At 39.7% G+C, this 15,017-nt stretch overlaps 1 protein-coding gene across 2 annotated transcripts in view; it reads left to right on the forward strand.

Annotated features, from left to right (window-relative positions):
* LOC111154393 (discs large MAGUK scaffold protein 2) overlaps positions 1-15,017 on the forward strand; it is a 1,367,735-nt gene that overhangs the window by 164,033 nt on the left and 1,188,685 nt on the right. Inside the window, exon 1 of one of the 2 annotated variants that reach the window (XM_022513933.1) lies at positions 13,007-13,108. The exons of the other annotated variant lie outside the window; for it this stretch is intronic. Within the exon in view, the coding sequence (XP_022369641.1) occupies positions 13,007-13,108 (102 nt within the window). Of the gene's footprint in view, positions 1-13,006; positions 13,109-15,017 lie in introns of those variants that run through there. 2 annotated transcript variants of the gene reach the window in all.

The following is a 15,017-nucleotide window of genomic DNA, read 5'->3' on the forward strand; positions in this document are numbered from 1 at the left end:
TTTCTCCCCCTCACGATTTGGGATCTCTTCTGATTTGGCTAAAGCATATTTTCCTGGGGTTGTTGCCACCCTTTTAGTATTTTACTTGCTCCTTCATCTACTCTTATCTGGACAAAATGACAAGGCGGAAAAATTCACCACAAAAAAAAGAACAAGAGGCAGTACCAAAGGCTAGGGACCTAATCAATACAGACATTGGTAATATGTCAGATCTAGAGTTCAGAATGACGATTCCCAAGGTTCTAGCCGGGCTCGAAAAAGGCATGGAAGATATTAGAGAAACCCTCTCGGGAGATATAAAAGCCCTTTCTGGAGAAATAAAAGAACTAAAATCTAACCAAGTTGAAATCAAAAAAGCTATTAATGAGGTGCAATAAAAAATGGAGGCTCTCACTGCTAGGATAAATGAGGCAGAAGAAAGAATTAGCGATATAGAAGACCAAATGACAGAGTATAAAGAAGCTGAGCAAAAGAGGGACAAACAGCTACTGGACCACAAGGGGAGAATTCGAGAGATAAGTGACACCATAAGACGAAACAACATTAGAGTAATTGGGATTCCAGAAGAAGAGGAAACAGAGAGGGGAGCAGAAGGTATATTGGAGAGAATTATTGGAGAGAATTTCCCCAATATGGCAAAGGGAACAAGCATCAAAATCCAGGAGGTTCAGAGAACCCCCCTCAAAATCAATAAGAATAGGTCCACACCCCGTCACCTAATAGTAAAATTTACAAGTCTTAGTGACAAAGAGAAGATCTTGAAAGCACCCCGGGAAAAGAAGTCTGTAACATACAATGGTAAAAATATTAGATTGGCAGCAGACTTATCCACAGAGACCTGGCAGGCCAGAAAGAGCTGGCATGATATATTCAGAGTACTAAACGAGAAAAACAGGCAGCCAAGAATGGTATATCCAGCTAGGCTATCATTGAAAATAGAAGGAGAGATTAAAAGCTTCCAGGACAAACAAAAACTGAAAGAATTTGCAAATACCAAACCAGCTCTACAGGAAATATTGAAAGGGGTCCTCTAAGCAAAGAGAGACCCTAAAAGTAGTAGATCAGAAAGAAACAGAAACAATATACAATAACAGTCACCTTACAGGCAATACAATGGCACTAAATTCATATCTCTCAATACTTACCCTGAATGTTAATGGGCTAAATGCCCCAATCAAAAGACACAGGGTATCAGAATGGATAAAAAAACAAAACCCATCTATATGTTGCCTACAAGAAACTCATCTTAAACCTGAAGACACCTCCAGATTTAAAGTGAGGGGGTGGAAAACAATTTACCATGCTAATGGACATCAGAAAAAAGCAGGAGTGGCAATCCTTATATGAGATCAATTAGATTTTAAGCCAAAGACTATAATAAGAGATGAGGAAGGACACTATATCATACTCAAAGGATCTGTCCAACAAGAAGATCTAACAATTTTAAATATCTATGCCCCTAATGTGGGAGCAGCCAACTATATAAACCAATTAATAACAAAATCAAAGAAACACATCGACAATAATATAATAATAGTAGGGGACTTTAACTCTCCCCTCACTGAAATGGACAGATCATCCAAGCAAAAGATCAACAAGGAAATCAAGGCCTTAAATGACACACTGGACCAGATGGACATCACAGATATATTCAGAACATTTCATCCCAAAGCAACAGAATACACATTCTTCTCTAGTGCACATGGAACATTCTCCAGAATAGATCACATCCTCAGTCCTAAATCAGGTCTCAACCGTTATCAAAAGATTGGGATCATTCCCTGCATATTTCCAGACCACAATGCTCTGAAGCTAGAACTCAATCACAAGAGGAAATTTGGAAAGAACCCAAATACATGGAGACTAAACAGCATCCTTCTAAAGAATGAATGGGTCAACCAGGAAATTAAAGAAGAATTGAAAAAATTCATGGAAACAAATGATAATGAAAACACAACGGTTCAAAATCTGTGGGACACAACAAAGGCAGTCCTGAGAGGAAAATATATAGCGGTACAAGCCTTTCTCAAGAAACAAGAAAGGTCTCAGGTACACAACCTAACCCTACACCTAAAGGAGCTAGAGAAAGAACAAGAAAGAAACCCTAAACCCAGCAGGAGAAGAGAAATCATAAAGATCAGAGCAGAAATCAATGAAATAGAAACCAAAAAAACAATAGAACAAATCAACGAAACTAGGAGCTGGTTCTTTGAAAGAATTAATAAGATCGATAAACCCCTGGCCAGACTTATCAAAAAGAAAAGAGAAAGGACCCAAATAAATAAAATCATGAATGAAAGAGGAGAGATCACAACTAACACCAAAGAAATACAGACAATTATAAGAACATACTATGAGCAACTCTACGCCAACAAATTTGACAATCTGGAAGAAATGGATGCATTCCTAGAGACATATAAACTACCACAACTGAACCAGGAAGAAATAGAAAGCCTGAACAGACCCATAACCAGTAAGGAGATTGAAACAGTCATCAAAAATCTCCAAACAAACAAAAGCCCAGGGCCAGATGGCTTCCCGGGGGAATTCTACCAAACATTTAAAGAAGAACTAATTCCTATTCTCCTGAAACTGTTCCAAAAAATAGAAATGGAAGGAAAACTTCCAAACTCATTTTATGAGGCCAGCATCACCTTGATCCCAAAACCAGACAAGGATCCCATCAAAAAAGAGAACTACAGACCAATATCCTTGATGAACACAGATGCAAAAATTCTCGCCAAAATACTAGCCAATAGGATTCAACAGTACATTAAAAGGATTATTCACCACGACCAAGTGGGATTTATTCCGGGGCTGCAAGGTTGGTTCAACATCCGCAAATCAATCAATGTGATACAACACATTAATAAAAGAAAGAACAAGAACCGTATGATACTCTCCATAGATGCTGAAAAAGCATTTGACAAAGTACAGCATCCCTTCCTGATCAAAACTCTTCAAAGTGTAGGGATAGAGGGTACATACCTCAATATTATCAAAGCCATCTATGAAAAACCCACAGCAAATATCATTCTCAATGGAGAAAAACTGAAAGCTTTTCCGCTAAGGTCAGGAACACGGCAGGGATGTCCGTTATCACCACTGCTATTCAACATAGTACTAGAAGTCCTAGCCTCAGCAATCAGACAACAAAAGGAAATTAAAGGCATCCAAATCGGCAAAGAAGAAGTCAAACTATCACTCTTCGCAGATGATATGATACTATATGTGGAAAACCCAAAAGACTCCACTCCAAAACTGCTAGAACTTGTACAGGAATTCAGTAAAGTGTCAGGATATAAAATCAATGCACAGAAATCAGTTGCATTTCTCTACACCAACAACAAGATGGAAGAAAGAGAAATTAAGGAGTCAATCCCATTTACAATTGCACCCAAAACTATAAGATACCTAGGAATAAACCTAACCAAAGAGACTAAGAATCTATACACAGAAAACTATAAAGTACTCATGAAAGAAATTGAGGAAGACACAAAGAAATGGAAAAATGTTCCATGCTCCTGAATTGGAAGAATAAATATTGTGAAAATGTCTATACTACCTAAAGCAATCTACACATTTAATGCAATTCCTATCAAAGTACCATCCATTTTTTTCAAAGAAATGGAACAAATAATCCTAAAATTTATATGGAACCAGAAAAGACCTCGAATAGCCAAAGCAATATTGAAAAAGAAAGCCAAAGTTGGTGGCATCACAATTCCGGACTTCAAGCTCTATTACAAAGCTGTCATCATCAAGACAGCATGGTCCTGGCACAAAAACAGACACATAGATCAATGGAACAGAATAGAGAGCCCAGAAATAGACCCTCAACTCTATGGCCAACTAATCTTCGACAAAGCAGGAAAGAATGTCCAATGGAAAAAAGACAGCCTCTTCAATAAATGGTGTTGGGAAAATTGGACGGCCACATGCAGAAAAATGAAATTGGATCATTTCCTTACACCACACACGAAAATAGACTCAAAATGGATGAAGGACCTCAATGTGAGAAAGGAATCCATCAAAATCCTTGAGGAGAACACAGACAGCAACCTCTTTGACCTCAGCCGCAGCAACATCTTCCTAGGAACATTGCCAAAGGCAAGGGAAGCAAGGGCAAAAATGAACTATTGGGATTTTATCAAGATCAAAAGCTTTTGCACAGCAAAGGAAACAGTTAACAAAACCAAAAGACAACTGACAGAATGGGAGAAGATATTTGCAAATGACATATCAGATAAAGGGCTAGTGTCCAAAATCTATAAAGAACTTAGCAAACTCAACACCCAAAGAACAAATAATCCAATCAAGAAATGGGCAGAGGACATAAACAGACATTTCTGCAAAGAAGACATCCAGATGGCCAACAGACACATGAAAAAGTGCTCCACATCATTCGGCATCAGGGAAATACAAATCAAAACCACAATGAGATATCACCTCACACCAGTCAGAATGGCTAAAATTAACAAGTCAGGAAATGACAGATGCTGGCGAGGATGCGGAGAAAGGGGAACCCTCCTACACTGTTGGTGGGAATGCAAGCTGGTGCAACCACTCTGGAAAACAGCATGGAGGTTCCTCAAAATGTTGAAAATAGAACTACCCTATGACCCAGCAATTGCACTGCTGGGTATTTACCCTAAAGATACAAACGTAGTGATCCGAAGGGGCACGTGCACCTGAATGTTTATAGCAGCAATGTCTATAATAGCCAAACTATGGAAAGAACCTAGATGTCCATCAACAGACGAATGGATAAAGAAGATGTGGTATATATACACAATGGAATACTATGCAGCCATCAAAAGAAATGAAATCTTGCCATTTGCGACGACATGGATGGAACTAGAGGGTATCATGCTTAGCGAAATAAGTCAATCGGAGAAAGACAACTATCATATGATCTCCCTGATATGAGGGAGAGGAGATGCAACATGGGGGGTTAAGGGGGTAGGAGAAGATTAAATGAAACAAGATGGGATTGAGAGGGAGACAAACCATAAGTGACTCTTAATCTCACAAAACAAACTGAGGGTTGATGGGGGGAGGGGAGTGGGGAGAGGGGGGTTGGGATTATGGACATTGGGGAGGGTATGTGCTATGGTGAGTGCTGTGAAGTGTGTAAACCTGGCGATTCACAGACCTGTACCCCTGGGGATAAAAATATATTACATGTTTATAAAAAATAAAATTAAAAAAAAAATAACATTTTCACACAAATCAAAATATTACAGCTGAGTTTTACTCAAATATAGTCTATAAGATACTTACAGAGAATAAACATGAGTCCCACAGGATTTTTAATGGAAATTTAAATTGATACAAACATAAACATATACAGGGGCTCTTAACACTAAGTAGCACTTAACACATTGAAATTTTTTAATAGTCATGCTCTTTGCTCCAAGAATTCCTTATCTATAACTTTTAGCCTCATAATTTTGTTATGTATATGTGCACATATTTGCCCATATGAACATTTCAATTTTTTTCATAATATTAAGAAATATTTTTGACCTGCAACAAGAAGAGGCTTGTGAAATATGCCATGAAATATTGAAATACTATGACATTATTAATGCCATTTTTGTATGAAAATTTTTGTCTAAAATCATGAATAGATATCAAACGTATATTATTTTCAAAAACAGCACACACTATTATACATAGTTTGAATGCCATTTTGTTGTGGTGTTCCTGGAGCTGTCTCTTCCAAGATTTTATAATTAGTTACCTCTGATAAGGGAGTTGTGAGTATTTTCAAGTTGCTTTTTTTTTTCTATTCCCAATAGTACTTTAAAATTATTTCTAGGTGTCCCTGGGTGGGTCAGTCAGTTGAGTGTCCAATCCTTACTTTCAGCTCAGGTCCTGATCTCATGGGTTTGGGATCAAGCCCTGCATCAGTTTTTGCACTCAGTGGGAGTCTGGATGTTCACTCCCTCTGCCTCCTCCCCATTCTCTGTCTTCCTGTCTCTCTCTCTCTTTCAAGTAAATAAATGAAATCTTTCAAAAAAAATAGCAACCTTCATTTTTAAAAATAAATAAATAAATAAAATTATTTTTACTTTGCTTTTGTACTTAGCTTTTGTACTTAGCATTTATTTTTAGTAACATTTTTTCTATCTTTAGATATGAAAAAAAGGTATATATATGCCAGGCGCTGGGATCAGGTATTTTCACATATGGCATTTTATTAAATCCTCATAGGAACCCAATAATGTAAGTGTTTTATTTAACAACCCTTCCACATTTTTTAAAGGATGAGAAAATTAACTGTCAAAGGGGTTAAGCGATTATCTCACTTATATAGTAAATGGGAAAGCTAGGCCTGGAACCCAAGACTCTAATCTTATTCTTTTAACACTGAAATCAGATTAGGTAAACAAGCCTAAAAAGAGGTGTGTGTTTGTTTTTTTCATTTGATTTTCATACTGAAGAAATTTGTCCAGGTGGTACAGAAGGTGATGTTTGGAGTAGCTTTTTCAAAATGGTAGTAAAACTGAACAGTAGTAAAACTGAACAGTAGTAAAAATGAGCATGATGAGAAATCTTACAGACAAAAATTTGCCTTGCCTCATATTGAAGCTGAGGACAATCATTATTTCAAAATACTTGATGCTAATAGAAAATCTCAAAATTGATTTTGAATCAATGGGCTGCATTTCCTCAATAAAAGTTGTATTCTTTACAACTAGGAGGTGGAGGCTTGGGGGCTGGTTCAGCTAGGGCAGAGGTGGGGGCTGTAGAAATCCTGGCTTAACCCATATCTTCATTTTTTTCTTAATTCACTCATTTAGTGACTCAATCATTCCAGATTTCAAATAAGCACAATTATTTCAAATAAAGGTCAAGCAAACATGCTAATTATGATTCAAATAAAGGTCAACTAATAATTAAGTGTGACTGGTCCACATACTTCGGGGCAGATGGGTAGACATGGAGGAATCAGATATGACAGAGCATGAAGAGGGGGGAAAGCATGATGCACTTTATTTAATTTTTTAAAGATTTCATTTATTTGAGAGAGAAAGCATGAGCAGGGAGCAGGGGAGGAGCAGAATGAGAAGCAGACTCTCCACTGACAGGAGATCTATGTGGGACTCGATCCGAGAATCCTGGGGTCATGACCTGAGCCAAAGGCAGATGCTTAACAGACTGAGCCACCCACGTGTCCCAACATGATGCATTTTAGAGTCAGTTTTATGGGGTCTAACTCTAGTACAAACCCTCACTGTGGGTATGTGTTCCTCAGTGAGAGGGACTTGAGAGAACTGAGGAAGTGTGTGAGGAGAATTTGGGAGAGTACAATTTGTGAAGAAAGCTTAAAGAGTCAGAGTTGTTCAGTCTAAAGATATTATACACATCAGGTGGCTCTAATAGGTTTATTCTTTGCTGTTAATTTTAATCCAGAAATAAAATCAGGAAATCAACATAAATCTCTTCCAATTTACTGAGTGCCTAGAACAAACCAAGCAAGAGTGACAGGCATTTTGAGGTACATTATCTCATACAAGCCTTATAACGATCCTATAGCTTTATTATCATTTTACAGAACAGGAAATTGTGGTTCAGAGAAGTTAAGTAAATTGGTCAGACATTCTTCAGACTGAAAGTACACTTATTAATAATTCTATATACTTTGTTATTGTTAAAAAAAAAAAAAGCTACTTCATCCCTTTTTCCCAACAGTCACTTCAATTAGTCTGTAAACTCATTGATGACAGAAAAGCATATTCATAGGCCTATTCACCTTACATATTTGAGGAAGCTCAATGATAAAAATAGTATGTATTACAACCTTATTGACGATGTAATTACATGAAAATATCTTCATTGAAGATTAAGTGAAAATAAGGGGACTTCAATTTATAGTGAAAGGAAGTGGGAGGAGAAGGAATATAAGGTTGAAATCACACAGGTGTTCGTGGCAAAACCTACTGTGTGTAATTGGCTCCAAAGTTCTTGTGTTTTCTAAATCTACCACACTTTCCTTATAGGAGTCACTGGGAAGAATTCCCTTGAAGAGGTACTAAATAACAGACCTTATTATGGAAAGTAGGTGAAAAATAGAGATGTGTTAGCTGTAAGTAAGAGGCAGAACGGCCTACTTTAACAACTTGGCTCATTGAGTCTGACTGGTTGGGTTCGAATTCTAATTCTATCACCCAGATAAGTTGTTAGCTACTGTGAATATTGTTATTGTTATTGTTAATATCTACCATTGTTATTGTTAATATATACTGTGAATATTGTTCCCAATATTCTCTCCTTCTTCCACGTGAGAGGATTATCCTTTTCCACCTGACAGGCATCACTTTGGGCCATATGACCTGCCTTGGCTAATAGAATGTAGAGTGAGAGGTTGGTAATGTCTGAGCAGAAGTGTTAAGAGCCACTGTATATTCAGCCATTGACTGGTTTTCCTTCTGTTGGGAGAATATCACGTCCCTAATAGAGGCTGTTCTTCTGTTCATGGAACAACATGGCTCAAGCCATAGTCAATCTATGAAGGACATCTAACGTGAGGAAAAAATAAACATTTGTGGTTGAAAGCCATGGAGATTTTTTTGAGAATATGATGGGCCTAAATTTTTTTTGTCAGTTGATTCATTAAGCTAACTAGGATCAGTTTTGTTAGCCTACAGATCTCTCTGTGATTCAGTTTCCTTTTTTTTTTTAATAAGATTTTTAAAAATTAAATAAATAATTTATTATTAAATAAATTAGTGTAGATAAAGTACTTAAACCAGAGGGAGGAGCTAAATATTTCTCTGAAGAAGAAAAGTCTTGATCCATAGTGTTTACCAATTTATCTGGTGTACATACTTTTTCCAAGGCTGATTCCAAATTATCATCATCATGGTGTCACTGAATGGAGGGTTGTGAAAGATGTACACACATCGGGCTCCCAAGAGTAGAGTTCGGCTCTAGCCCATTGGTGAATTTAGAGCAGTGCACCTAGTGAACACTGTATTTGAGCATATCAAATAGTAAGCACTACAGAAGAGTTTAATGAAGATAGGTGATTGGATGAAATTGGTTCTTAAATTTTCTTTACATTCTTAAGAGTCTATATTGGAAGACAACTCCCAATTTAATCACCAGGGTAAACTGAGAGGTGCTCTGGTTTACCCATTTCATTGTGATAGACAGGAGAATTGGGGCCTATAGAGGTTAGGTAGCTTGCTCAAAGTTATCCAGCCTGCGAGAAGAAACACCAGGACTCCTAGTGTCCACTATACTCTTTCCCTTCCAACATGAACCATCTCTTCTTAAAAATTGCTTTGGAAAGGATCAGCAAAGAAAGAAAAAAAGGATAAATAGCTCATGCTTCTTACCTTGTCTCAATTTCTGATTAGGAATGATAGCAATAACAATAAATAAAAGATTAAAGATAGCCCTATTCATGTTTATCGATAATCCTATTCTTGTGGTGTGTGATTTTGAGTCAGTTTTGAGGGAAGGTTGTCATTAGAAAAAATTTTTAATTGTGTATAGCTGTCATGTATCATTTTGAAAAGTGATGATTATCAGAAAGAACTGGAAATATTACCAATCATTGAAATGTCTAATTAAGGGTGACTATTTTGACTATTAAAATGAGTAAATGAGTGCATCATGTCCTGGCATGCTCCAGTAATATCTCCTCCTAAAAATATTGCTGTCCATTCCCATGTAGAATTCTCCCAAATTAGTGCTTTTCAGACCAATAATGCAGTGTGTTCATATTTTAAGGTAACAGTGATTCATTTTTTTTTTAACCATAGTGGTTACTGGCTGTAACTATGGAATGCATTGTCATGGAAACCACATCTCCCCCTTCTCCCCCTCTTCAATTCACCCCAGAGCCATTATTGAGAAACAAGAATTAAAGGAAAGCATTTTGTGAGATGCCTATGTGGAGATAACAGGTACACACACACACACGCACACATACACACGTGTGTGTGCGTGTGTGTGTGTGTGTACAGAGAAATGAATTCTCATTGATTAAATTTAAACAATAAAAGATTAAAGCACTGAACTATATATTTTTCTTTATATATTGCCTTTGGCTTTCTCAATCTAAACCAGTACAAATTGTAGAATGGGAAATAACTTGAACATAGCAGCCTTAAATGCTGCCCTAGAATAGGAGGTCAGCCTTAGCTTGGGTAATTCATTAGGGAAGGACTGTGTTAGTTATTATTGGAACATCACAATATAGAGCATACAATACTTTTGGGGTGTTTGAAATCCAAATTATAGGCTAATGAATAAGGAAATATTGTACAACTTTTTTAGAATCCATTTGCCTTTGGAAAAACAGCCATAATTATAGATGCTCTGTAGGTGGAAGTGCTCAAACAATCACACATTTTATGGTAACATAAAGGGATAAAGTGATAAGGGGTACACTTAACGTGTGAATATGACTTTAGGATTCTACAGAAGGCACCACACCAGAGTTCTGCTCCTCCAAAGTGACTCAGGGTGTTTAAGCACATATCAGACCCCCTGAGTCCCTGCCGACCCTGATGCATGACAGATTGAATCAGTGCCAATTGCCAGGAGGGGAATTGACGAGGTAAAGATTCCTGTGCTTAGTATGAGAATCCCCAAAGCCTGAGGCACAGCTGCCCTCTTCAGTTAGAGCCAGATTTGTCTCAACTTTTACTGCCTTTTCATGCTGATCTTTGCTCATACTTTGTTCCATGTTCATTTCCCTTTAGGAGGTCTTAATTTTGTAAGCAGGACCCATATTCCTCTCACCAGAAGGCTGATTAAAAATGTAGAGCCCTTGATATCCTCCTGGCCTATGGAATGATAATGTAAAGGTTGAGCCTGAGAATCCTAGGGAATTACGCAATCAGGTTTGGTTTGCCTTAGTCTGAGACAGGAGGGTGGGGTATTTTGAATACAGGCGGGTGAAGAAGTTTATGGGGTGCGTGCGGCGTTTGACTTGACAGTTTGCAGGTTGGTTTGTTTTGTTGGTGTTGCTGCTCTTGCTGAAACTTTGTAAGTCTGAATCGTATAGTGATATTGAGGCTCATTAATTCAGAGTACAGTTGGAGTCTTTAGGGCATACTTCTGGAGAAGTGTGATGTTGCTTTGTAAATTATCTTCTGTCACTTGTCTTTGAATCTTATCTTCTTTTTTTTTTTTAAGATTTTATTTATTTATTTGACAGAGATCACAAGTAGGCAGAGAGGCAGGCAGAGAGAGAGGAGGAAGCAGGCTCCCCACTGAGCAGAGAGCCCAATGCGGGGGCTCGATCCAAGGACCCTGAGATCATGACCTGAGCCGAAGGCAGAGGCCTTAACCCACTGAGCCACCCGGGGGCCCTGATCCTTATCCTTATGGCTTACTGATTGTGTGACTTGGGCAAATGACACAATCTCAGGGCCTCAGGTTCTTATTTTAGTAAAACATGTCCAATAATACCTGTCTTTCAGGCTAAGACAGGAAACAGGCTATGTAAGTAAGGAGCAGCTGCTATGTACCACTGGGGCTCAATCAGGAATTTCTTTACTGTCTCTAGTCTTCATGACAGTTCTACAAGGTAGTTTTGCTTTACAGAGAAGCAAACAGAGACTCAAGCACGGTAAGTGACTTACACAAAGCCACTCAGCCTGCGAGCCAGAGTCTAATTCCAAATCCTGATGTCTTGCTCTTTTTCCACCAACCATTTATAAGGCATAGTGCCAGGCGCTCAGGTGGCACCAAAACGGTGCTAGCTAGTTTTACCCACTTCCTGCTCTTCCTGCGCTTCTGCATCCTTCCTATCACTTTTTTTTTTTTTTGTCTCCAATAAGCAGTTTTGCAGCTGGGCCAGCCACATGCCGAATTTTTTTTCCATCTTAGGCAATTTTGATAGCTTCACTTTAAAAAGGAAGACAAAGAAAAAGAGAGAGAGAGAGGAAGAAAAGGAAAAAAAAAAAAAAGAACAGCACATCGTCCACCAGTCTTGTCATTCATACTTCCAGAACAGCATAGAGACTTCTGGGGCTTTCTGGAGCCTCTAAGATATCAAGGTGGGGAAGGGACTGACTCTTCTTTTTTGAGTTTGAAAAATGTTGTATCAGATAAAGCCTGAGGTGGATTCTACCACCTAGGGAGTGATTCAGCTCGCTGACCCAGAAGTCAAGGGCAGAGGGCCCCAGCGGAACCATTTCCAGTGCACTTCCACCCCAGGTCCCTTTGCCGGCCATCAACTCAGGCACAGCAGTATCAGAGGGCCAGCATGGACAATGCACCCAGCAGGGTGCCACCGGGGCCTCCCCTTCTTCAGAGCTCGTCCTTGGAGGTCGCCTGTCGGGGGGTAGCGGCGATGGGGGCCGAGTGTGGTCTCGATTTTAGCCCTGGAGCTCTCTCACAGCGACCCCAGAGATTCCTGGGTTGCATGCAGGGAGCGGCAGGCTAGGCTAGGCTGGCAAGCACCTTGCTCCCTCCCTCTGTCGGCCCCTCCCTTCCACCCCATTGCCCGGCCAGCGCTCCCCACGGTGACTCTGGATTGCAGCAAGCCACTGGCTTTTTACCAAATCGGGAGCTGCAGTATTTTTTTTTTTTTTTTTTCCTTCAGAGAGAATAATTTCAGCCCCCTTCAGCTAGCATGACAATCTTGTGTGACTGGGGCGAGTAGGCGGGCACATCCTTTTACATGCTAATACTGCCCCACCTCCTTTGAACCCTCCTCTAAGCGCCTGGCTCCGTTTTATTTTTATTTTATATATTTTTAATTTTTTAAAAAAATTTTACCTACTCCAAATTCACCGTAGGGGGGAAAACCCTTCTTGGTTCGGTCCCTCCCCCAACGCCTCATTCCCCAGGGAAGGGAGACCCCAAGACGCTTGTTACTTGCCCGCGTTGCTTCTACCCCGGCGCTGGGATGGCTGCGCCGGGTGCAGGGGGCAGCTATCGGAGCGGCTGCTCGGTCTAGGCTGTCACTCCATGTGCCCGGCGAGCACCGTGTTCGGGTCCCCCAGCGAGCTGCCACTGCCGCAGCCCGAAAGGAATGTCCCCTGTTGTTAAGGACCCTGACTGTTTTACTCCAATGATTTGCCACTGCAAAGTTGCTTGCACCAACAACACTTTGTCGTTGATGTTTGGATGCAAGGTAGGACGAGGTTCATGTCTTTTTAATGCATGCTGCCTCCCTTGGGGGAGCTAACAATTCCTTTTGTTGTTTGTTTATGTGTCTGCTTGTTGGGAGAGTGACAGAAGCTAGGACTTGCTCTACCCTTTCTGGGAGCTGGCTGGGTTTGGGGGCCTTGAGAGTGAACTGATTTTTCTGGCGTCCGATGTTGGGCTGATAACTCCTTTGTGGCAGGACCCTGGTCTCTAATGTACCGAGGTTCCAAGAGCAGATCACGCCTCGCAAAGGGGGCGCCTTAGGTAACTCTGTGCTTGGGATCTTGTTATACATTTAGTTAGTGACTGGGCTTCTGGCTGCTCATTTGCGAGCTCCTGAACTCATCACAGGTTACCACTGCCTGGAGCCCCGGACCCAGACGGCCCACAGTCAGGGTTACCTGCGATGGTGGATGTGCTTGAAATTAAATTGAACATATCAGTTTGCAATTTGACACTTTTAAAACTGAAGAGCTTGTTTTTATTCTAAACAGAAAATCTGGAAATTAGGCTCATGTTGCCCCTAATTGTGTATTTGTCTCTGAGCTTATACAATCCACTCAAAATCAACACTCAGAAATTTTATCAAGAGGTGGCGCAATTACTCAGTGGAGTTTCTAGTGAATAACTGTCCCACCCCAGATTTTTGTAAAGGTGATTGGTGTTCACAAGGAAATGAGATTTGAAGAGTTTTGAAGCAGGTTACTATTCATTACTCCTTGTCTCTAACTTTTTTTGGTGGGCTCAAAGATGCACCTCCCTGGACAAGATGAATAGAATGTGGTATTTGAGCAGTCTTCGCCCGTGAAGGGTCTGAGTGCATGTCCCTTTAGGTCTGAGTGCATGTCCCCTCACTCCCAGACATGCACCTTCACTTCTTTTCATTGTGAAAAGCTGTTGGGTTTGCCTGGTCTGTCTGTATGAAACACTTTTGTGGCCACTATGGTGACCGTAAGGATAGAGAGAGCATCATCTAAAAAACAACTAAAATTCACCTTCTTAAGTGAATAAAATCACATGATCCCTATTGCTTTGAAAGATACTACTAGTGACTGGGTTGGACACTGGTCAGCATCTTACACAGGAGAGTTAATGAAACATACACGTTCAACTTCATGGATAGTGCTCAGAGGAGGTGTAAATGTAATGAAAAAATGGGGAGTCAGGACTGTGAGTTTTATACTGACAACGCTGAGAATCTCTCTTCTCCGAGCCTCTGGTTTTCTATCAAAGGAGAGGCATAGGTGAAGTGATCCTTCTTGGCTCTAATAGTTTCCAGGGATCCTTTCGTAAGATCATTTAGTGGTAAAGTTACTGCCAGAGATTTACGTTTTTTACCCCATATAGTAGACTGCACCTTAGAGTCAGTTAAAAAAACACTGATCATACTAAAGACTAGCTCGATGCTCCTTTGGAAACCCCTGGAAAGGTCTTAGAGTCTTAAGGTCTGTGTGTTCATCGTTGTCAGGAAGATGTATGTGAGTGAACAGCACCAGTAGCTAACTTGTTAGCTTCTCTCCCTCCCACGTCCTGCTACCCTCCCCTGTGCTTCTGTCCACTCACTCCTCTAATTGTATTTACAGCAGCATCTTAGCAAAGGCTACTATTTAAAATCCATTCCCATAAACTTATGAGAATGGCTTTGTAGCACTTAATGATTATTAACAAAGGTGAATTATTTGTCAAGGGAAATTAAACACAAGCTCATAATCAAATAAGATAAGTTATTGGTGTGGAAATGTTGTTGAATATGTGTTCAACCCTTGAAACTCATTTTCAAAGAAGTTTATTTCATGCTGTTAAATTTTCCACGATTTGGAGACCATTGGAGGGAACTGGTATAATCACAAGCACACTTTTTTTTTTTTTTTTTTTTTTTTTTTTTTTTTTTTTTT

The sequence above is a fragment of the Enhydra lutris genome, unplaced genomic scaffold (assembly GCF_002288905.1).
Source record: "Enhydra lutris kenyoni isolate GAN:26980312 unplaced genomic scaffold, ASM228890v2 scaffoldscaffold37, whole genome shotgun sequence".
Lineage (NCBI taxonomy): Eukaryota > Metazoa > Chordata > Mammalia > Carnivora > Mustelidae > Enhydra > Enhydra lutris.